The sequence below is a fragment of the Equus quagga genome, chromosome 15 (genome assembly GCF_021613505.1).
Source record: "Equus quagga isolate Etosha38 chromosome 15, UCLA_HA_Equagga_1.0, whole genome shotgun sequence".
Lineage (NCBI taxonomy): Eukaryota > Metazoa > Chordata > Mammalia > Perissodactyla > Equidae > Equus > Equus quagga.
The window spans coordinates 93,876,795-93,899,596 of record NC_060281.1 but is presented as its reverse complement, the minus strand read 5'-3'; the positions used below and the strand labels follow the sequence as shown (position 1 = coordinate 93,899,596).

At 60.0% G+C, this 22,802-nt stretch overlaps 1 protein-coding gene across 1 annotated transcript in view; it reads left to right on the top strand.

Annotated features, from left to right (window-relative positions):
- The window catches only part of TXNRD2 (thioredoxin reductase 2), a 47,016-nt gene extending 26,314 nt beyond the window's left edge, over positions 1–20,702 (top strand). The window contains exons 10-17 of the mRNA XM_046640479.1: positions 1,820–1,994; positions 11,559–11,695; positions 14,940–15,035; positions 15,323–15,415; positions 17,025–17,096; positions 17,270–17,367; positions 19,146–19,353; positions 20,424–20,702. Of these exons, the coding sequence (XP_046496435.1) occupies positions 1,820–1,994; positions 11,559–11,695; positions 14,940–15,035; positions 15,323–15,415; positions 17,025–17,096; positions 17,270–17,367; positions 19,146–19,269 (795 nt within the window). The 3' untranslated portion in view covers positions 19,270–19,353; positions 20,424–20,702. The remainder of the gene's footprint in view (positions 1–1,819; positions 1,995–11,558; positions 11,696–14,939; positions 15,036–15,322; positions 15,416–17,024; positions 17,097–17,269; positions 17,368–19,145; positions 19,354–20,423) is intronic.
- The last annotated feature ends 2,100 nt before the right edge of the window (positions 20,703–22,802 follow it).

Sequence of the window (22,802 nt, the reverse complement as noted above, 5' to 3'; positions counted from 1 at the left end):
GTGACAGACCCGCCATCTACTGAAAAGACGTGATGGAGAGCCAGTGAGCACCTGGTTCTCCTGGCAGCCTCCCGCTCCCGTGCGCTGGCTGACACGTGGGCCAGCGTGGGGGCAGGCTGTCCGCGTGTGGAGCACGTGGAGGTTTTTTTAACTGAAAACTCTCCCCACCTCTCAAAAGTCCCCTGTCAAAATCCAAGTCTGGGGACGTCGTCAAGATGTCAGGCCCCCCGCGCCCCCGTGAAGGAAAAGGCACCACAGTCCACACATACAGCCCCTTGGCCACGGTCTGTCCCTGGGCCCAAGCATGTGGGCTCCAGGTTCCGCCCCATCGGGCCAGGGTGGAGGCCTGCTCCGTCCTACAGGCCTGGGCCGCTGTCCCTGCAGCTGTCTCTCGCCCATTGCTTCACTCAGCACACAGGCAGTGAGTGCCTGCCCGGGGACACAGCATCCAGGGAAGGCCTCTGAGCCTCCGGCTGAGGGGAGAGTATGCCAGGCAACAGACAGGACCCTGAGGAGGCTGCATGGCCGGACACAGAGGCGAGGCCCGAGAGGCAGAGGGCCCGCAGCGACCAGGGCTGTTGGGAAGATGCGCCTTGGCCCTGAGCCAGGGCTGAAGCTGGAGACCCATGGAAGGGGTGCAGTTCCCAGCAAGGGACTGTGGAGGGGCAGGAGGAGGGTGCCTCTGGGACTGCCGAGGGGCTGGAGCGTGAGAGGCTGGGCTGCAGGGCGAGGCTGGTGGGTGGGATAGTGAAGCCCACATGAGCAGGAGGAGCGCCTGGCAGGTGAGTCTAGTGCCTGAGTAGAGGCTGCATGTCATTGGCACATGGAGATGGTGGGGTCACCTAGGCGAGAGTCAGGAGAGGAGAGGGGACAGGCTCCACATGTGCCCTGGGACAGGCGCCGTGGCAAGGCCAGGTGACCAAGAACGTGCAGCCCCAGTGTCAGGCCAAGGGGTGATGGACCAGCCTTCTGCCTCGTGAGGGCCCAGCAGATCCCCCTCAGACTGTGACAGGGACGTCTGGGCTCACCAGAGGGATCCAGGAGGGACAGGTGGCCTAGCCATCTGTTCCTGTGACCAGGGTGACAATTCCAGACAGGCAGGGCTCCTCATGGTGTAATGGTCCCTAAATGAGCTGGTTCAGCTGAGGATTTAAACAGTGACTTTGATTTTCTCCTGAAAGAAGAGACTGGCTGGCTGCACCTCTGGCCTATGCAAACCCCCACAGTGGCCCCAGGAGCTGGGCCCCTCTCTGCAGACCCCCCCTCCCCCACCATGCTGTAACCGCTACCCCTGCGTTTCTTGGTGGGGAGCAGAGGTGCCCACCTAATGTCCAGCACCTCCATGGCAGAGTTGCTGACCGCACTCAACAGGGGTCAGGGGTTGGGGACAGCTGAGCACCATCTAGTTCAGGCAGGGCAGAGATCCCGGGAGAAGGAAATGCTTCCCTTGTCATTGCTTTCAGTGAAGACTTAGTTAATTAACACCTAGAGAAGCACCAAAAGGTCAAGTGCATCCTAACTGAAGGGCCTAGGGTCCTTGGATTTCGAGCTGGGCAATGGGAGGAGGGGGCACCAGATTCTCTCCCAGCTCAGCCTTCAGCTCCACAGATAGCAAGGGGAGTCAGAGACGGGGTGGCTGGCACGAGGCCGTGTAGCAGAAGGGGTATGGGCACTGAACCTTCTCCTTTGGACAGACCCATCTGGGCCCCCCCAGGGCTTTTTCAGGCATGCGGGGGGCCCGGTGCTCTCTTGCCAGTCATCAGTAGTGACATTCTCACTGCCACCTGGTCCTCACAGCATGTCCTCTTGTGTTTTGCAGCAAATGTCTTCCCTGGTCACTGAGTACATGGCATCTCATGGCACTCGGTTCCTGAGGGGCTGCACCCCCTCGAGGGTGGGGAGGCTCCCGGACGGCCAGCTCCAGGTCATCTGGGAGGACCTCGCCTCTGGCAAGAAGGACGTGGGCACCTTTGATACTGTCCTATGGGCCATAGGTAAGGTTGCACCAAGCTGCACATGCGCACACACGTGCGGGCACACACACACGAGCGCACCCACAAGCAGAGACCAGCATACCACCTCCCCTCCCTGCTGCCTCCGGAGGCTCCCCTCATCCTGGCTGGCTCTCCGGTGGTTGGCTACCACAGAGCGCACCCCCTGGGCTGTTATAACAGCCCAGGATCAGTCCTGATCCTTCCCCGTGAGTTGCTTTGAGCCCTGCAGGTCATCATGTGCTGGGAGTAGGCATCTTGCTGGCCTTTCCAGAAGTCATGCTTTTCAGATTTCCAAAGACAGCAAACGGTGATGGGACAGAGGCCGTGGGCCCTTCCCAGCCAGCTGTGGGGTGGCTGCCACCTGGCCTGCCTGTGGCTATTCTCATCCTGTTCTCTGAGGGGCCCGGGTCCAGCTTTTCATAGAGGGAAGCTGAGCGAGTGTGGTGCAGAACTGGCCCATTGCCGACATTAGTGGACACACTGCCTCCCAGGCTGGGCCCTCCCTGCAGCCCAGCCCGCCCTGCTGAGGAGCAAGGTGCAGAGTGAGAATGTAGTCGGGCAGACCCGTGCCCAGGGCCTGTCCTGGGCTGGGCTGAGTGGGGGGAATGGGCTTTGAGGAAAGGCACCTGGCCAGCTCTGGCCAGGGAGGACGGAGGGCTCAGGCCCCATGCCTGTCGTGAGGCCCCTGTGGCGAGGGCTTGGTGGCACTGTGAGGGGCTCCGTGTGCAGAGAGTCAGTGGGTTCTTGTAGTGAGGGCGTGTGGACGTGCGTGCAACAGCCCTGCTCCGACATCTTGCCTGCCTGATGCCTGCAGCTTCCGGGGCTGGATTCTTGTCTTCCTAATCACTCTGCCAAATTGCATGTTAAAGTAGGAGCGATCAAGGTGTTGCTTTTTCTGGGTGTTACCAGTTTGCAGGGGTGTCTGCAGTGAGCTTGGGCTCAGAATCTGCCAGGCTGCCACAGTCGTCATCAATTCAGTGCGTGTTGACTGAGCACTCAGAGGGGCTGTCCCCTGGCCAGCCAGGTCCCGGCATCCCCTGAGGGGGCTCCCGGGAGGAGCCAGGCTGTGTCGCAGAGCAACACGCTTCTGAAAAGACTGTCCTGAGTTGCTCGGAATGACTGGAAATCAGAAACGAGGTCAGCTCCAGAGGAGCCGGAGCTCTGGACTTTTGTGCTGTCAACGTGAGCAGATTTGAGGACCAAGGAAAAGGTCTGAAATGCCCTGGAGTGAATCTAGTGCTTGTTGAACAAAATTGTGTTATCAGAAGAAATATTCTTGATTATATCGTAAAAGTAAATTTTAAGTAGGTTTGTTCTGAAGAACACCATGAAAGGCTGTGTAAGTGCTGAGACCCAGAAGTGTAAACTGACGTTTATTGTCTTAAAGTCCATTCTAAACAGTGAGGTGACAAGTTTCTTCCCTCCCGTCTGCGCCCCCAGCCCTCCCTCTTGTCCCCTGATGTCTCTCCGTGCGCCACACACACACGCCCGTGTCTTGAGCTTCAGACTGAAGCACAGGCCTGCACCCAGAAGCCGGTGGCTGAGCCCACGCTGACGGCAGCGGCGCGGGGGGTGAGGGGCTGTGCCCGCAGAAAACCTAGGGGTCCTCCCAGCTTCTAGACGGGTCCTGTTGGGCGAGCAGCCAGGCCCCTGGTGCGCATGCCTGCCCTCCCCCACTGAGAGTCTGTTGCATTTTCTGTATTTTCAGTCTGCCCAGTGTGATTGATGCTGGGCTGGAAGCTTTCCACAGTCCTTGGCCTTTGACCTGGCTTCCCGAGGCGGCGCTGCGGTGGCGGCGGTTTCTGGCATGCCTTCTGGGGCTGTACGGGCATGTGCTGACTTTGCTGCTCACTCCCGGGCCAGGTTTTGTAAACATTCGGGAGCCACTTTCCAGTTTAACAACTGGGAATGTTTTCTGCTGGTTTACTCCGCTAAGCCTTTAACCAAGCGTTATTTCTACTGGCAATAAAGGATGCTGCAATCCAGGTTGAAATAAAACGCCCTGGGGCTGTACGGCTGGCACAGCAAACAGCTCCTGGACCACACGTCCCACCCAGCAGCGAGCACTGTGTCCACAGAAGCTGGGCTTTGGCGTATATTAAAAACAGAAAAGGAGAGGATGCCCCTCGTGCCCCGTGACCACAGAGGGAAGGCCTCAAGGAGCTCCCGTGTGGGGCCGAACGCCTGCCTGGCCCAGCTGCCTGTGTGCCCGGCGCCTTGACCAGAGCTGGTGAGGATAGTGGACCCAGGGATGGCAAAGTCGGCCCTGCAGTCTGGAAGCCCAGGAGGACTCGGCGCCGCTTCCTCGGCGCAGCCTTGATCTCCACGTGGTGGATTAAACACATTAGCAGTTAAAGCAGTTAATTGCTGTGCAGGGGGCCCGCTCATTGTTTGTCTCTGAATCACCCACCCACACCAGGTGTCTCAGATAATAGACTGGGAACTCGCAGCAGGAGGATTTCCTGTCTGCTGATGTGCCGATTATGGTGCTGAGTGAAGACAGTCAGCCTGCGCGGCCGCGGCTCCGATCCGCCTCGCAGTTAACCAGTTGTGGCCTGAGTCCCTGGCTCTGGAGGAGAGGAGCAGGCTGGTGTCTGAGTGGACACGACCGAGCGCTAGCACGTCAAAGCTGGAGCTCGGCTTCAGTTTAGCTTAGATTTTGTTTTAAAGAACGGACAGAGGGCCTTTGCATGGCAGCCGTGGGAAACTGGGACCTGAAGCTGTTGTATCCCTCAGCATCTTCAGCCTCCCAGGAAGGGTCCTTCTCTCAAGGGAAGGATGAAGACTCTGGTGCATCTGGGCCACAGGAGTCCTACCACTGTGGGAAGAGCCCAGATGCCATGGTTCCAGGCATCCAGAGAGCTTGGGGAGTGGCCCCGGGCCTGCCTTGGGAGCCCCCTCGGTCTGGGAGACAAGACTTGTGGGAATCAGCCGCTGAAGCCATTTCTTCTTCCGGCTTCGTCTTAGCAGAAGAGCTGCTGTCATCCGCCTGTGTGAACAAGCCACAGTGAGGTCGCTTCTGAGCCTCCAAGATGGTATAAGTGGAGCCAGCAAGCCCTGGCCCTCAGGAACTGGAGGCCCACTCAGCTTCCATCCAACCTCCTTACTGAGGCCCCCACATGAGCCGCTCCGTGTCAGTCTACCTGCACAGCATGTGTGCGTGGACCACCGGCAGGGAGGCGAGTGCTGCCTGAGGAAACATGGTGGGGCCCACGGTGCCCACGGAAGAGCAGGTCAGCCCAGGGTAGGCTGCGGCCTGGGGCTCCTCTCTCTCCACCCCAGGCTCTGCATAGCTGGCGCTGGGAGCCTGGGGTGGAGCTGGCGAGCTGAGCATGGATGCAGTCTGCCTGGGAGAAGCCTGGTCCGAGGTCAGCAGGCCTGTTCTCTGGGACCATTTCCTGCTGTAACTGTAGGGAACCATGTGTGTGACTGTGTTCTTCCTGGTGGAGACCGCACAGCGGCCTGCCTGTGACGGATCTCACATGCAGAAGCTGCTTTGTGACGGACCCCTCACTCACCCAGCGCCCGCCTCTCCCTGCTCTCCAAGGTGGAGCGGTGGCCTCGATGGAAGCTCTGCTCTGCTGGGAGCTGCCGATGTTCGAACGCCTTTTTGATTTGGTGCATGTGGAAAGTTTATAGTTACTGACGCCAAGAGAGACCCAAATCTGCTGTGTGTGGTTTGTCATTTTGGAGGGGAAGAAGACAGGCATTTTGGAGCCCTTCCTGTGGGCAGCTCCCAAACTCTCAGGCCACAGGCCAAAGGAAGTGGCCATGCCTGAGGCCAAGGCCTTTCCCACCACGCTGCACGGCCCCTGGACAGTGCACCACTGCTCCTGAGCAGTGCCATCAGCTCAGCGACCATCATTCCCCTCGGCCCGGCTTGCAGTGGTGCTGACCCATCGCAGAGGCCGGCGAGGGCAGCAGGAAGGCAGCGCCTGAGCTCACAGACAGGCCTTGTGCCCTCTGCCTGGGATACCCCACACAGCAGGTCCCCCACAGCTGTGAGACCCGCCAGCCGGCCTGCCTCCATGCCCACAGTCGTCACGCAGGGTCTTTTTACCAAGTCCGATTCAGTATTTGTGGTTAGAACTTAATGGAAACTAATTTAAAAAAAAACCTTAGTGAAAACACTTGTAGAGATCAACGGACACTGTTTATACATAGTAATGTGTGCCATCTGAATTCTGCGGGTGCCATTTGGAGCAGCCAACCAGCAGGAAAGTCATTTTTGTGTCTGTAATGTTAAAGCAGTAATCCTCCCATGGAGTGTGCTTCCTCCCGGCGGCTCCTGTGGACCAGGCTGCAGCTGGGGCTGTGGAGCCCCTGTGGTTCACGTCATGCACCGTCATTGCTCGCACACACGCTGGAGTTGGACAGGCCCCGTGCTTCCCGGCAGCTCAGCTCTCCCTAGTTGTCCGAGGAGCCTTCCAAGGAAGAGATGCCGTCAGGACGGCCTGGGGAGCACTGGCGGATGCTGGTAGTCACAGCGAGCAGCCAGCCTTGGGTCACACTGCGGTCCAGGGGCTCAATCGTTCATTCAACAAGCATTAAGCCCTACCTGGGATTGGAGGCCAGCAGACAGTTACTCTTCCCTGCCCTAGGGTCTCACAGCTGTGGTTGGAGGCCTGGGGCTCATTGAGAAGGGGCCATTCAAGAAAATAAAAGAAGCCCTTTCCTGTTATTATTGTTTTCCCTTAAGTTTCAAAGACGACAAAAGACATATAATAAAGTTTTTTAAAAAGTAGGCCTCCAAGGATCTGCCTGGAGGTTCCACAGGTGTGAGTCGCGTTCTGTGCCTGGTACAGGTGCTGCTCAGGCCTGGCCTGGTGGGAGTGGCCGGCTCTGGGGCCGCGCGTGCCCCTCGGGAGGGTCGCCCAGGGTGGCTCCTCCCTCAGCCTGTGTGTGAAGCTGCTGCTGGGCCCTCACCCACGCCACCCCATCCAGCCTCCTGGGCCCTCGTCCTCCCGGCACCGAGCTTCCAGCTGCTTCCTTCACGCCCACGCTGCGTCTCTCTGACCCCAGCCCCTCCTTCACCCTGTCGCACTCCTGCTGGCACTTAAATCTTAGCTCATTACACGGATTGCCCTTCACTCGTCAGAACACGTGCTCCAGGCAGGCGGGAAATTGGAGGGAAGGCCCATTTTCCCATAATGGGAGGAAAGAGGCATGTAAAACTGCATGTGTCCGGTCGTCTGCGTCCCTGTGCCCAGCAGAGCAGGTAGTGATGACCAACAGCCACCATTGGGGGTTTCAGCCTTCAGCCTTCCCGCCCTTCTCCAGCTGGCTGGGTGAGCAGAGCCGCCAGGCCGCCTCCCGACTCAGCAGCAGCAGCTGGGGGCTCCCAGTGGGCCATTGGGGCTGGCCTGGTCCAGCTGCGCCAAGCACTCTCAGGCTGAATGCTTGTCTCCCGCCACTTCAGGGCCTGGCACCCCAGGTGGTGGGTGCGAGGAAGGATGGACTGTCCAACTTCAGAGACACCAGGGCCAGGTGGTCCCCCAGAGGGACTCCAGCGAGAAATGAGGCTGGCCCTCCACATTTGTGTGGGCGTTGCCTCTGAGGGGGAAGGGAGCATATGTTTGTACTAGAACTGTAAAGCTCTCAGTGTTTGCGGGAACTATGGTGGAGTGTCCTACGTGTATGACATGAGACGTTCTTACAAGTCCAGAAAGTCGTGAAGATGTCTATAAATGCGTGGAAAAAGGCAGGAACTGGCAATTCACAAGAGGAAATACAGTTAATAAATGTGTGGCCAAAAAGTACTTAATTTTACTAGTACTCAGAGAAGTGCAAATTAAAAGGGCCCACGAGAGCCAGCTGTTTCGCGCCCCGCAGAAAGAGCAGAGCCTGAGAAGCCGCCCTCGGGGCGCAGCCCCTGCCCTGTGCTGGGCAAGCCCACCAGGCTATGGCTGCCTCCGAGGCCTGCCCCAGGGAACTAAACCTACGCTTGGACAAACCACTGTCTCCCTCCTGGTGGTGTCCAGGGAGCAGAGACCGGGGAGCCCCCAGAAGTCCCACCCCCCGGGAGCCATTCAGCAGCTCTGCAAACCCCTGGACTGGCTGGGAGGAGCCAAGGCCGCAGGGAGCCAGTGCGCCCACGGGGCACAGAGTGGGTGGCCTGCTGTGCTGGGTCGGGGACAGTGCCGTGTGTGACACACAGGGTGATGACAGGGTGTGGTGGGGCCCATCTCTGCTGCCAGATCACTGAGGAGTGCCACCTTAGTTTTCTATAAGATAGGAGGACACGGTCAAAGACATAAGGGTAGGGTTACTTGCGTCTTGCTCTGCTTTGTGCTAAGTCTGGCCTGGGCCGAGCTGGATCCTGTCTGTGTGGCTGGAGCTTCCCTGATGCACGGCCAGCACTGGGTCCCAACCCGGCAACCATTCTCCATCTTCCTCTGGGAGTCCTGGCCTGAGCTGAGTGGGGGCCTACACCATCTGACTGGGCCCTGGCCCCTGTGGGGACATGTGACTCTGCTCTGAGCAGAGGGAACAGAGCTTCAGAGGGTCATGGAGCATGCCCCTCCCTCCTCCATGCCTACTGCCCGGGTGGTCTGCTCAGGAGGTCCATGGTGGGGCTCAGGACCCAGCGTCCTGGCTGTGGCCCTGTGGGGCTGGTGGTGCTTGCCACAGTTCTGGGGTGTGGCCCCACATATGGGGTGCCTGGGTGAAGCTGGGACCCCTGTCCCCGCCAGGGTTCACCCCACATAGGCCCTGTCAGCACAACTTCCAAACTGATGTGCCCACGGCTGCCCTTCTGAGGGCTGACTTTAACTGCTTGGTGCATCCTCTCTGCCGTCACTGTTCCTTCCAGAAGCATCCGTGGAGTGCTTACCACAGGCCAGCCATGTTCTTTTCTACATCATCTCCCCACCCGGTCCCTCCAGCTGTCTGTTTATTCTTTCTGTTAGTGGCCTGACTCATGCTCCATGCACTTTCCGGGCTTATGTGCGTAGCGTGTCCTGGAAGTCCTGCCTTCGAATGGGCTGTGGAGGCCTCCTGATGCTTGCATGTTTACTGTCTCCTGTTACTACTTTTAAGTTTCTTTTTTTAGGGACCTTGGATGTGGTTTGGCTGGCTTCTGCAAGATGTGTAGTTACCATAGTTATCACGACATACACAAGGAAGTGCTCTTGGCCCCCTGTGCCTGGCCAGGTAGGAGTGCAGGTAGAGCTCGGGTGCAGCGGGCTGTGGGTGACTAGCTTTGCCCGTGGACACTCCAGCCCCAGCCCAGAATGATCACCAAGAGGCGGTGGGCCTGGTCAGCTGCTGTGTGCTGTGCTCCCCAAGGGGCCTGGAGAGGAACCAGAGGACTGAGCTGTGAGCCCCCTGCCTGCAGGGACCCTCTAGTCCTGCCCATCAGCCCCAGCTCCTTCCTCCCGGAAGCACAGCACCTTCCAGTCCCTTCCCAGCTGCACAAGGGCTCCCGGGTGCCTGCTGCGTCCAGAGGTCCAATCTGCCATGTGGGACTCAGGCCCAGGCCCCCAGGCCGCCTCGTCCAGGGCAGGACACTGGCTAGGGTTATATGTCCCACTCGCCACTCCCACGGGTCTCTATTCACGTGACTCTAGCACGGGTGCCGTCAGGAGGCAGGGACCTCCGGGGGCTGGTGTCACCATGTCTGGTCTGATCGATGATGGGTGCCAACCCGCCTGGCTCCCAATTCCTGTGGCTAAGCAGAGAGGAGGCTGGAGCCGGCCCCCCACCAACTGGAGAAGCACGGCTTAGCTGTGTCTGTGTTTTGACTCCCACTCTGGAGAGCAGCTGGAGACTTAAGGTTTCCCTTTCACAGGCTTGGTCTTCCAGATGTTCAGACTGGCACCACCCGCTACCCCGCCTCTTGTGTGTCCACGCCACTGCGAGCTGTGGGAACTCTGCCTTGGAAAACATTTGTCTTTGCCATCAGGGGATCACCCTGAGCCTCTGGGAGCCCCGAGGGGTGGCCCACTGCTCTCCTGGGGTCAGCAGGAAGAGCTGCCATTGCTACTTCCTGGCTCTGTGAGGCCACATCATCTGAATCGGGAGAAAGGATCTCTGCTGGTAGTTCAGCTGTGATGAGGTCCAGGGCTGTAAGCACACAGAGCCCGGCAGGGAGGCGGCTGTGCCCGCACCCTGGGGACTGCCATCCCCTGCCCCTCCTGGCCTTTGCACCCACAAGCAGGATTAGCCAAGCAGACTGCATCTGAGGGTGGGTGTGGTGTGTGGCTTGGGCTCTGCCCCTCCGCCCAGGTCCTCTCAGCTCTGGACGTCTCAAAGCTGGGCTGCCTGCTGGGCAGTCGCTGCGGGCATGCAGGAGAGGAGCTGAGGGCCTGTAGCCCTGCTGGCTCAGCCTGCACTGGCTGCCCAGAGAGGGCATGGGGCCTCCCTGAGACCCTCAGCAGAGTGTGATTTCGTGCATTCTCGCTGCCTGCTCTGGGTTGGCTCCCCCTCCTTGTAGCACCTGAGGGACATCCTGCTGCCAGACTCTGGGGACAAAAGGTCACAGCCTATTCATGCAAACAGTCTGGTGGCAGGATAGAAGCGTCAACCCACCATGAAGTACCATCCTGCCCCCAGTACGAGCCTGCAGGAGGAGTGCCATGTGGGAGGGTGGGGAACCCTGGGGTCATGGAGAGTGGGAGTGAAGGCGCTCCTCTCTGGGAAGGGCCACATGGGGACTCACCTGGGGCCCACACACTGGCTCCACAGAGACCCAGCCCGCTCCCGCTGCTCAACCAGGAAATGCATGCCACGTCTTCCCCTCGGAGCCAGGCGCCTCCAGAGGCTACGTGCCCTGTCTGCTGTGTCCGCGGCTGCAGTGCGGTGAGCTTTGATCACACCCTGCCTGGTCCACAAGGCTTCCAGGCATTTCTCTTGGGTCATTGTTGCTTTCAGACCTTTACTGTGGTCAGAGCCAGAAACTTTGTGTTTAAAACTTATTCAAAAAAAAAAAGGAAATCATGAATTTCCAATTCAAATTTGACATTATAGGGTATTACCTGTCCTGTTTGAGTGGCACGGAAGATCTGTCTGCAGCTTTATTTATTGTTAGGATGTAACCGTCCAAGGACGTGCAGTCCAGCTATGGGTTCCTGTAGGCTCTTGGACAAGTTGTCTTTCTTCATCTACTCGTTCCCAACTTCATCTACAGTTAAGCCCCTTTGTTTCAGGCTGTTCACAGGTTATAGGGATTTTTTCCATTTTTTATTTATTTTTATTTTTTTTAACACATAAACTATGTGTATGATTTAAAAATCAAACTTGTGTCACAGGATGTGTTTGGAGAAGCCTTGCTCCCGTCTCTCCCCACCCTGTCTCCTCCCTCTCTGTGGCTCACTGTCACACTGCTCCCACTTCATCCTCTCATTGATTCTTTGTGCAAACGTAGGGGGGTTGTGTGTGTGCGCACGTGTATATGTGCACGTGTGTGTGAGGCCTGCCGAGACCAGGAGCCCCTTGACTCTGTTTGTGTCTGATGTTCTACCAATACTAAGAGGACGGGCTGAGAGGGGTTTTAAATAAACCGAGGAGGCTCAGTCAAAACCACTGAAGAAAACCTGAGCCTTCCTCGCTCTTTGTCTCCTCCAGGTCGAGTTCCAGAAACCAGAAGTCTGCATTTGGAGAATGCTGGAGTGAACACCCACCCCAACAGTCAGAAGATCCTGGTTGACGCCGGGGAAGCCACTTCCGTCCCCCACATCTATGCCATCGGAGACGTAGCAGAGGTGAGGCCTGCGCCTGCCACGCAGCCCCTGCCCCGACCCCACCCCGCTGGGCCTCGGGACGTACGCCACTCACAGGACTCCTGGCCAAGCCCCTGGTGCTGATAGACTGGGGTTCTGGGAGGAAGCGGGCATCAGCCTTTTCTCTCTCAAGTGCTCCTCCCCTCTGTGGGGAGAGGGCAGGGAAGGGTTAAAACTCTGAGGGCATGTCAGCAAAGTCCTGTTGTCAACCTCCTGGTGCCCCAGCTCCGAGGATGGATGCCTGTTCCACACCTCGGCTCTGGCCCTGACCTCCCCGCCGGTGGGCTGGACATACAGAGCCTTAGAAATGCTGCCCTGGGGCCACCCTGGGCTGTCCTGGCCCCACAGCACCAGGCCTGACCCCCTTGCCTCAGCTGACCCTCTGATCTGTGGGCGGGTCAGTATTCTCTCCACCAACCCACCCGGCTGTCAGGCAGGGCAGGGCATGAGGGTGCTGGAGCCTGACGGGGTGTGGACCCAGCCCTACTCCCCGAGCCTGCCTGCCCTGCCCCGAAAGGGGGTGCAGACCCACCCTTTGAGGCCCTGGTGGAAGCCCTGGCCCCTGGCTTGGGAGGCATCGCCCCTGCCCTCTTCACAGGCCCCCAGAAAGACCTGCAGCTGGTCAGCCGTGGGCCCCCACACCCCCAAAGCCTCAGTAGTAAATGGCCTGTCCCGCACATGTGTACACATCCTGAGGAATCTGGCTTAGGACGTCCCTGATCAGAGGAGCCTGAGAGATGTGCCAGGCCCCCCAGACTCCAGCAGGCCTCTCGGGGGCAAGATCTGCCAGTGTCATCGACGTGCGTTAGTTTTCCAAGGCTGCTGTCACAGATCACCACACCTGGGGAGGCTCAGAACCGCAGGAATTGACCCTCCACAAGTCTGGAGACCAGAAGTCTGAGATCAAGGTGTTGGCAGGGCCGTGCTCCCTCCTAAGCCTCTTGGGGAGGATCCTTCCTGCCTTTTGTAGCTTCTGATGGCCCCAGACAGTGCTGGCTTCCAGCCTGTGCCCCATCTTCACAAAGCCCCCCCGGGGTCTGTCTCTTACCAGGACCTTCTCATTGGATTTGGGGCCCACCCTAGTCCAGTAGGACCTCATCTCAATCCTTACCTTAATCGTATCTGCAAAGACCCTTATTTCCAAATAAGGTCACCTGCCGAGGTTCCAGACACACATGAATTTGGGGGATGCTCTTGGGCCCACCGTGATGTGTTAATTCACAATCATTCACCACGTGTTGACCGAGTGCCCACTTTTCTGGCACCTGGCACTTTTCTGGGTTCTGGGGCCACTGCAGGAACAGGGAAAAGTCCCAGTCTCCATAGAGGTGACATTCTGGTAGTGGTCACAGATGACAAATGAATAAGTAAACTATTTCGGATGTCAGGAGATGCTTAGTGCTAGCGGTCAGGAAAGACCTGAGGGGGAGTTGAGGGGCCTGGACTGGAGCAGAGTGAGCTGGAGAGGGCGCGTGGGGCTTGGCGAGGACGCTCTGCCCACAAGACGGTGCAGATGTCGCCCTGCCCCGTGCATCCCAAAGTCCACTTTGGGAAATGCCTGAGGGTAGGGGGAGCCAGTGTCTAAGGGAGTGTGTCCCTGGGTGGGGTGTCCTGGAGCTGAGAGGGCAGAGGTGGCATCGTCACTGATGCTGCAGGACTTCCCTCCCCCTCCCTTGCCTGCCAGCCTCTGCTCGTGATGGGCAGGGGCTTCAGGAGAGCTTGGCACACGCGTGGAAACATGCCTGGGCAGGGGCCTGTGGCAGACTGGCCTTCCCTTTCTTCCTGAAGGGTCAGCCTGCCTGCCTGTCTGGTGCAGGTCTGTCCTGCCAGACACCCAGCTCCATGCAGACCCCTCCTGCTGGGGCAACATGACCCTGTTGTTCCCAGTGTACCAGAAGGGTCACCGTCCAGCTGTGGCCAATGCTCAAATGTGAGCCAAGCAGCTGCCATCTGAGCCCCTCAGCCTCCCGTGGGCCCAGGCTCATGAAATGGTGCGTGAGGCACAGAACTGGGAGCGCAGGCGAGACTGCAGGGTCAGCTCTGCCGGGGCACGCTGGCAGAGCTCCGGCCACTCCTCCTGCCGGGGTTGTCTCTGACCATCTAGTCAGCTTGTTAGCATGGACAGAAGCGAGTGGCTTCACATGTCCTCGACTGTCACGTGGACCCAGCCCACGTGGCCAGGCAGTGCAGTGCCTCAGCGTGATCTCTGACGGTCCGGCCGTGGCATTCCCTGGCAGCGGCCTTCTGCATGCATCCTGTGTGCTGCGCCCTGCGAGAGCGCCTGGGGTCCTGGGGAGAGGGCCTCGTGCTGCACGCCCTGGCCCAGCGAGTTGGAGTTCTGTGGCTGCAGGGCTCAGGCTAACAGAGTGGAAACCATAACCCTTCACAGATGCAGAGTGCGTGCAGAGACATTATTTATGACAACATTAAATTTGCTCACTGGGAAAGGTCATTCTGATCAGTTAGAGAAGTTAACGCCCAGCGGTTGACGAGCGCAGGGGACGGGGGCGGGGGGGGGGGGGGGGGGGCGGCGCGTTGGCATTTGGCGAGATGTGTGCTGTGTGCACGACGTTCCCGCAGTGCGTCAGACCCTGGGGAATGCAGGCTGCTTTCAGGAGTTTATCTCTGCAGATCTCCATTCATTTGTGGAATGTCAGACAGCATCTGCATTTCCTGCTGCCAGGGTGATTGGCAGCAGTCCCGCCACGCGTGCAGGAACCCTGGGGCCGTGCCCCCACCACTCCCTGAGCAGGACACACCCCTGGGACAGAGGGGCCTGCACAGAACGCTCTGATTTGGGATTTGTGACAGGCTGTGATGTGTCAGGAGCACACGGATGCTTTCAGGGCCTGTTCTACCCGAATCCTAGTTAGCGCGAGCGGGTTGAAGGGCCCCGGAATCTTGAGCTCTGCCGTGGGGTCAGCCATCCAAGATCACTGACAGGAAGAAGGGACGCAGAGAAGCTGGGCCCCTTAGCAGCTCACCTGCTTTCACAGGGAGGGGTCGTGGCCACAAGTGTCCCCCAGAGTAGGACGGAGGGAATCGGAAGCAGACAGGCAAACCGGCCGAGTGCCTGGCCCTGCAGCGCCGCAGAGGCCCAGCCGCCAACAGCGTTGGGGTTTCTGAAGGGGCGACGCCTCCCTAGGAAGGTGCAGGGTGGTGGCAGGGACCAGCAGATGCCCTCAGAGGTCGGGCTGGGTGACTCCGAGGTCCTTCCTCCTGGCAGGGGCGGCCCGAGCTGACACCACCGGCTGTCATGGCGGGGAAGCTCCTGGCCCGGCGGCTGTGCGGTCAGTCCTCAGACCTGATGGACTACGACAACGTGAGTGCTCACTGCTCTTCAAAACGCCAAGTCCAGCGGGGACAGGCTGTGGCGCGTTCTGGGGTGTTTGGGGTGCGTGCATGGGTGCCTCGTGTGTGAGTGGGAGCGTCATGTGTGTGAAGCTTAGCCGTGTGGGTGCAGCCCGGAAACAAGTCTCCCCCGGCCTTGTGGCCTGGGAGCCAGCACGTCTGAGGGGCTGCCTGCAGTTGCTGCTCTCTGTGTCCCTGAGTAGGGATGTTCAATTTTGGGTCCCCAGGGGCGTGCCTGACTCCGGGCCTGCCTTCCAGGTCCCTACAACAGTCTTCACCCCTCTGGAGTATGGCTGTGTGGGGCTGTCAGAGGAGGAGGCTGTGGCTCGCCATGGAGAGGAACACGTGGAGGTAAGTCAGGTGCTGCAGGGCACAGAGGAGAGGGGCTGCCAGGACGCAGTGCCTTGTGGCACCTAGGCCCCGATGGCGGCCCCTCCCACAGAGGCCCAGCGGACCAGCAGGAGTGTTGGTGTCCCTGCTTCCCAGGGCCTCCACCTTGGCAGGGTCGGGCAGGGGGGCCCAGAACAACAGCTGTAACGTGGCAGCAAGGGATGTGTGGGACGAGAGTGTTGGAGAGCAGCCCCAGAAAGGACGGAGCCTGTGGGGTGTGGCCCCTGCAACATGGCACCTGTCTCCCTCAGCCTGGAAAGGCTTCTCCTGCTCTCCTACCTCTGCTCCCCCCGCAACAGCAGTCCAGCAGGCACGACCCCCGCCCCTGCCTCCACCCCATGCCAGCCCCACCTCTGCTCTTCTTCCGAGATCATCCAGTCCTCACTGGCCACCCCAATAGCCCAGACTTGGGCACTCACCCCAGAGGAAGGGGGTTATCATCAGACAAGGCTCTTTCTGGGTCTGCTTCAGCAGGCAGCTGTGGCCCTGGGGTGGCCACAGAGCATGTCCCAGGTGACCTGGCAGATGCAGGGGGCCTGAAAGCTGCCAGGCTGTGGTGCTTCAGTGTGGCTTCATCTCGCTGCTGCAGCAGCTGGCAAACACACCGGGAGAAACCAGACCCCTCGTAGCCACCACCGCAAGGCCTGGTGCCCTCTGGGAATGAGTCCCTGGGCTCCAGGGCCTGCCCTGCCCCAGCGCCCCCACCCCCTCAGTCAATAGGCAGGCCTGACAGGCCGGCCTTCCCCCCAGCACTTTATTTGCTGTTTTTGTTTGATTCATCACAAGTACGCTGGGACATGTGTTCATGGCATTCTATGATGTTGTTTTATGTTTCACAATGTTGAATGGCCAAATACCTTTGTTTATTTTCTTTTCAATTCTGTCTTAGTTAGAACAATATTCTCTGAAGCTCCATTAATTAATAATGGCTGTGCAGCACATGTGCAGGCCCTGCTCATTTTTTACTCGGCCGCAGCCCTGAACACGCTGTCGATCTCTTCTCGGGTGCTGAAAGCCTTTGTCCGGCAGCTCCGGTGTGGGCCAGGGCCACCTCGCGCCTGTCCCCTCCTCCCTGCTCAAGTGAGGGCCCAGCAAGTGCCACGGTGCAGTGCCCGAGGGAGGCCAGACGGCCATCCTGCTCCTGTCCCCCGCCGGGCAGGCCAGGCACCCCTTCCACTGCCCGGGGCACCCTGTTGACTCTGCAGCGTCCACCTGGTGTGCTCTCCGAGGTGGCGCCCTGCCCTGCCCTGAGCTTTGGGCTCTAAGACAAATCATAGTAGACGGCGCTTGGCCTGTGTGGCGCCTGCTCTGCTGCTGTGGTCATGGGGCTCTGGGCCTGCGTGGAAAAGGATCTGTCCTGCAGACGGTGTGGCTCCAGCCACAGGCTGCTGGTCTGTGGGAGAGGGGTGCTCTCCATGGCTAGCCGTCCTCACCGCAGACCACAACCTGCAGGCCTAGTGGGCAGTTCTGGTCCCTGCTGTGCCCACAGAGCCTGTCGGACCTGTCAGATGCCCACAGGTCTTGTTTTGCCATAGCCACTGACTCCAGGGATTGCTGTCTTGTCACCCAGGTTTATCATGCATATTATAAACCACTGGAGTTCACGGTGGCTGAACGGGATGCGTCCCAGTGTTACATAAAGGTGGGTGTCCTCGCAGACCTGGGCTGGGGCATGCCAGGAGGTGAGAGGAGGGAAGAGCTGGCCACCGTGGGTGGGGGAGCCATACACGGCCACGCCTGCCCCAGGGTCCACCGCCCATGCAGCCCTGGTGTCCTGCCTCCAGCCAGGCTGGCAGCTGACAATGTGGCTTTCAGATGGTGTGCCTGCGGGAGCCCCCACAGCTGGTGCTGGGCCTGCACTTCCTCGGCCCCAATGCGGGCGAAGTTACTCAAGGATTTGCTCTGGGGATCAAGTAAGTCCAGAGGAATGTCGGCCGTCACGCGGTGCTCAGACTGCTGTCCCTCTGGGTGCTGGCAGCACTACAGTTGACGTCCACCGTGTTGACGTTGCATTTACGTGGTGCTGGATGCATTTTCAGCCGAGCGTCTCCCCTGATGTGGTAGGTCCAGTCGGACAAGAGGCAGGTTTCTTCTCCAGCCAAACACTGTTGAGCCAGCTACACTGTGTCTGTCTGCAGCCAGGCCACCTTGGGGGCAAGGGGGAGGCTCGCGTCCCCAGCCAGCCCTGGTGGGGTCACCATTTGGGTCTTTTCTCCTCAGAATGATCAGGGCTGGGCCCTCGCTCACCGGGCCGAGCACACAGGCCGTCCTGAGCTAGGTCTCACCATGCATGTGTGGGAGAGCACCCCAGGATAGGCGTGTGCCCTCCAGCACTGGGCCTGGGGCACAGGCTGTGCTGTGAGCCTCCGGGGCCTGCCTGGAGCCTTTGCTGGTGGAGGTTCTGGGTGGGAGTGGGCTGCTTAGGGCAGTGAGGAGGTTGGGCAGCTAAGCATGGGGCTTTCAGAAGCAGGAGGGCTGGCAGCAGAGGTGAAGGGCTGAACTTGTAGTGGAGGGGACGTGGGCCACCTGGAGCCCCACGTGTGCTTGGGGCATGGGTGTGGCTGAGAGCCAGCCTTGGGGGTGGGTGGAGGTGGGAGGTCTGGGGACAGGGTGAGGGATCCAGGACCAGGGCCGATACCCAGGAAGGCTGATGAGGGCTGCAAAGGCCAAGGGTCAAGTGCAGACACCCCAGGGGCCCCCCTACTCCCCATAGGCAGCCGCAATAACTGTAGGATGAATCCGCTAGAAAGGTAGACGCAAACAGGCAATCCACAGGGAAGAAAATGAAACAAAATAGTAGAAAGCTGCAGTGCCTCCTTTGGAATTTTAAGATGAAATTGAAACACCAAGAAACCCTTTTGGTTGGTGAGAGTAAAAGGTTCCATACTGTCCCATGGTGATAGTTTTCCAGCGTCTGCACAGTGGGGACGCTGAAGTTTCAGGCGAATCGGTGGAGTGAGGGACCAGTGTGCAGACACAGTAGGGAGGGGGCTGTGAAGCAGACCTCCTGCTGGGGCCTCAGTCCCCGTCAGAGATGCTCGCGCACCTTGATGGTGCTGGGGATTTACCCACAGACATTCCAACACGTGTGTGCAGACGTGAGAAGGGCGGCTTGTTGCAGCCTTGTCTGCAAATGATGGACACACCCTGCAGGGCATCCACACGCGCTGTGTCTTCAAGAGGTGGACAGTGCATTGCATGGGAGCGTTGCTGCTGGGGCGGGGGGCTCATGTGGGAAGTGCTGGCTGCGGGAAGAAGAGCAGTGCAGCTGCAGTCATGAGAAGTGGGCTCGGGTTCGTGGGGGCAGGCAAGTCCAGCCTCGTCTTGGTGAAGACAGGGAGCAGAGGGACCAGCTGGAGCCACGTCCCGAGGCGGGGCTGCGCCTGGTGGGCTGAGGGCAGCAGGAGGCCAGGCTGGAGCCAGCCAGGGTGGAGCAGGTGGGAAGTGGGCCGAGGTGGGGCTGCTTGGCGCTTCCGGCACTGCTCGGGGGAGATGGGACAGGTCCAGCATAGGTGTTGGCAGGTGTTCTGGCTGCTGGCTGGAGAAGAGAGGGTGGGGGCAGGGCTAGAGGACAGCGAGGACACCGAGACTTCCGAGGCCCTCCCTGTGTGCCACCTTCCTGGGGACGGGGTGACGTGAACAAGCCTCCCCTCGCTGGCTCATCCCCTGAATCCCCCTCCCCGACCCGCAGGTGTGGGGCCTCCTATGCGCAGGTGATGCGGACATTGGGCATCCACCCGACCTGCGCCGAGGAGGTGGCCAAGCTACGCATCACCAAGCGCTCGGGCCTGGACCCCACAGTGACAGGCTGCTGAGGGTAAGCCATCATCCCTGCCAGGCCCAGGGTGCACGGCCCACCTGCTGCCCCACAGCCAAGCTCTTCAGAGGCTCCCATCCAGGTACACATGGGCTGGGCGTTAAGACTGGGGCAGTGGCGGGAGGGGAGTTGGGGGCCACTGTGAACTGCTCTCTCCAGGTGCATGGGAGGCTACACCTGCCGTGCCACCTCAGACAGGTGAGCCCTGTGCCCAGGCCACAGTAGCCAAAAAAACAGGGCTGGGAAGGGAGGCCGCTGACGGCCCCACCCTCCACAGGGCACCCCCAGACCCTGGCCTGGCTGCCACTGCTCCCCACACACAGAAAGTGTCAAAGCCAGGCTCACACCTGCAGCAGCCTGTCCAGGCGCTGGGTGTTGAAAGTGTCCCCTGGCTGAGCTCAGTGGGCTGCTGGGTGGAGGGGCCGGCCTCCCTTGCCACCTTGCTCCACGCAGAGCAGTGCCGGCTTGTTTCTCTCTCGCCCAGAAGGTGGAGATGCTGCCTTGCGCACGGCCACCGCCAGCACATCTGGTTCTGTTAGAGCTTTGCAAAGCCAGGCTGGGCCGGGTGGCCGGAAGCCTCGGGGTGTGTTGTTCATCCTGACCCTCTTCTGAGGAGGAAGAAATTAGCGAGTGCCTCCCTGACCCCTGCCAGAGGGATGCGTGTGGTCAGGGCCTTTTCATCCGTCAGTCTGAAAGCACCCTCCCTCAGCACCTGGCCTGGGGGGTCCCCCGTGGCTGTCAGCTCCTCCTGAGGTTGGGGTCCTGAGAGCCGAGGTGGACTGTGAACAGAGCAGTGAGCACCCCTTGGGCCAGCGTGAGGGGCCGAGAGGTGGCTGAGGGTCCCTGGGGCGCTCTGGGCACCTGCTCCACCACAGTCCCCCCAGCCCAAGGGGCAGAGGGCATCCTGAGGAACCTCTTATCAGAATTTTGTACCTAACAAAACTGTTTTGTTAAGAAACTTCCATAATTTTTATTATGTCAAAACATTTTTAACACTTCAGTGCTCCCTATGAGTCCTGGGGGGCCAGAGCTCTCTTTGGGGCTCGTTTCTCACGTGTCCCAAGAAGGTCCCCATGTGTGGGCATGGGAGACATGGCCAGGCAAATGCAGAGATGGCGTGGCCACCCTGTTCTGACCCCTGATCCTTGGCAGGACACCAGAGGCCGAGCCCTGGCAAGTCTTGCCCTGCCTGGAGAGCCCTGACGGTCAGCGTGGGACAGTGTGTCTGGATGGACTGCCGTGTGCCCCGCAGGGATGCCTCGGGGGCTGTGAGCCCCCACACTGCACCTTGCACCCCTCCTGCCTGAGCCAGCCCTGCCAGGTTCCAGATGCCAGACGATGACGACCTGCGCGGAAACCCACCCTGTGGGCTGCCCACGTCCGAGCCCCCTGGCATTTCTGAAGTGCAAATAAAGAGGGTGTTTTCTTGAAGCATGCCCTGCCTGTGGTGTCCCCAGGCACTCCCCTAGGATGGCTCGGGCCGGGTGGGGCCTGGCCGCCTAGCCTGTCACTCTCCACTCCTGTGACCCCACTCCGTCGTTTGGGAACTGCTTTCAAGTCCTGCCGGGCTCAGCCTGCACCATAACCCAGCAGCCGCACCTCGGAAGACCCCGGTCCCTCCTCCCCAGCGCAGGGGACCAACCACAGACCCTTTCCACCCCTCCCAGGACCCCCTGGGTCTTGAGCAAGGCGGGCAGCTGAGCTCCCGGCAGGTGCTTGCTTGGGAGGGGCCAGAAGCCACCAGCTTTGTTCCGAGCGCCCTGCCAGCGGTGTGGCCCAGCAACAGGAGTTGGCAGGGCTGTTGGAGGCTTTCTGTCCCCCAAGCAAGGGGCGCCTCATTACGTTTCCATCATGGCCCTCCAGGTCCACTTGTGGGCTGTGCTCAGGCTGATCCCGCACACTGGGGCTTGGTGGGCCCTGGGAGCCCGCCGGCACCCGCTGCTCCTGTCAGTCATGCAGAGAGGCAGCGCTGACAGCCATGGGCAGGGCCCACATTGTGCTGGGGCTTTAGTGGCGGTTAATCTCGTGTCTTCCTTAAGAAAACATCACTTAGTCTGCCGGTCTAGGAGCCCTGGATGGGACCCTGCTTGTCAGTGAACAAAGGAATGTCTTTGCATCTTAATGGGCCTCGGGAGCCTCAGGTGCTCGCTGGCTGGGTGTGAATGGCTGGGTGTGAAGCGCGTGCAGGAGCCCTCAGACGCCCAATTAAGACGCCAAGTGCTGGGCTGGGCTGGCCCTCTCGGCAAGTGCAGCTTGAGATCAGCCGTGTCCCATTTAACGCACGGCTGGCAGCACGCCCCAGCGGGTGCAGAGAGCTCCCCTTGACACTGAGGAGGAGGCGTCCCCCTGCCTCGGGGGCTAAGGGCATGGTCTGCAGAGGTCAGCTAACAGGAGGGGCCCCTTGGAGCTGGGTGGGCCCCTGCTGCGGGCAAACAAGGAGCTTGGAATGGCCTCGTTGCCTTTTTGTGATGATAGAAAAGCTGCAGCCTGTTGGGGAGACCTCAGTATACACAGGGCGGCTCTCTGGGGTGAGGGCCTTTTGCCTCCCTGCCTGCCCTACCAGTCAAGAGTGGTTGTCCTGGCAGCCAGAGTGCCACCCATGTGTCCCTGTCCCCACGGACCCCCAGGTGGCTTTCTCTGCATGCCCCTTTCCCTGGGATGGACCATGCTCCAGCACACGTGCTGCGTCTGCAGCGTCCAGTCTCTCCGTGCTGAGTGTGGCCAGTTCACCAGCTTTCCATCACCTAGGAGAGAACAAAGCATTCGCAGTGCTCGGCATCTCCAGCCTTGCTGACTAGTCATGCGGGATGGCTCTCAGGGGCTGCCTGTGTGGCCCTGAGGCCTTGGGCCTGCTGGCTCCCCTGCCTGGGGGCTCACACCCTGCCCCTAGGTGGTGGGCAGGTGCCTGGCCCAGCTCACAGCAGTGGGTGTTCCAGGCGAGAGCCTCCCAGGAAGGGCCGGGCCCTGCAGCTGCCGTCACCTGGGCCACCGTCAGGGCTACGTGCTGCGTCAGTACGCACCTGCCTGCCGATGGGGCTCAGCGCCCCAGATGTCCCACGTTCCCTCTGCTTCCTGGCTTCAGCAGGACAGAGTGTGCCGACAGCCGCTTCACTGGCCTGGGGCCGCTGCCCAGCTCTCAGGGCCAGGCCGGCCGTGCGCTTGGCTCTCAAGTCTGAGAGCCAAGTCAGGGAGCAGGACAGGATCGAAGGCCGGCTGTCTTTCGGGAAGTCTGGTGTCAGGCTCACTGTGTGGCCGAGGCTCCCTCTCTGGGCCCACCCCTGCTCTGTCCCCTCTGGGGCCAAAAGGGAGGGGCCAGAGCGCTGCAGGCCAGTTGCTGTCTGCCGTCTGCGGGCCGGGCCGCCTTCCTGCCGCTTTGCATGTTTTATGGTGCAGTGAAAATATGATTTTAATTCCTCAGATTGTTTCGTGTGACCACACTTCTGCTATGGCTCCAGAGTGTGCAGTGATGTAGGGTGGGGGCTGCAGCTCAGGGGCCAAGTCGCACCTCCCTGCCTCACCCTCTGCTGTGAA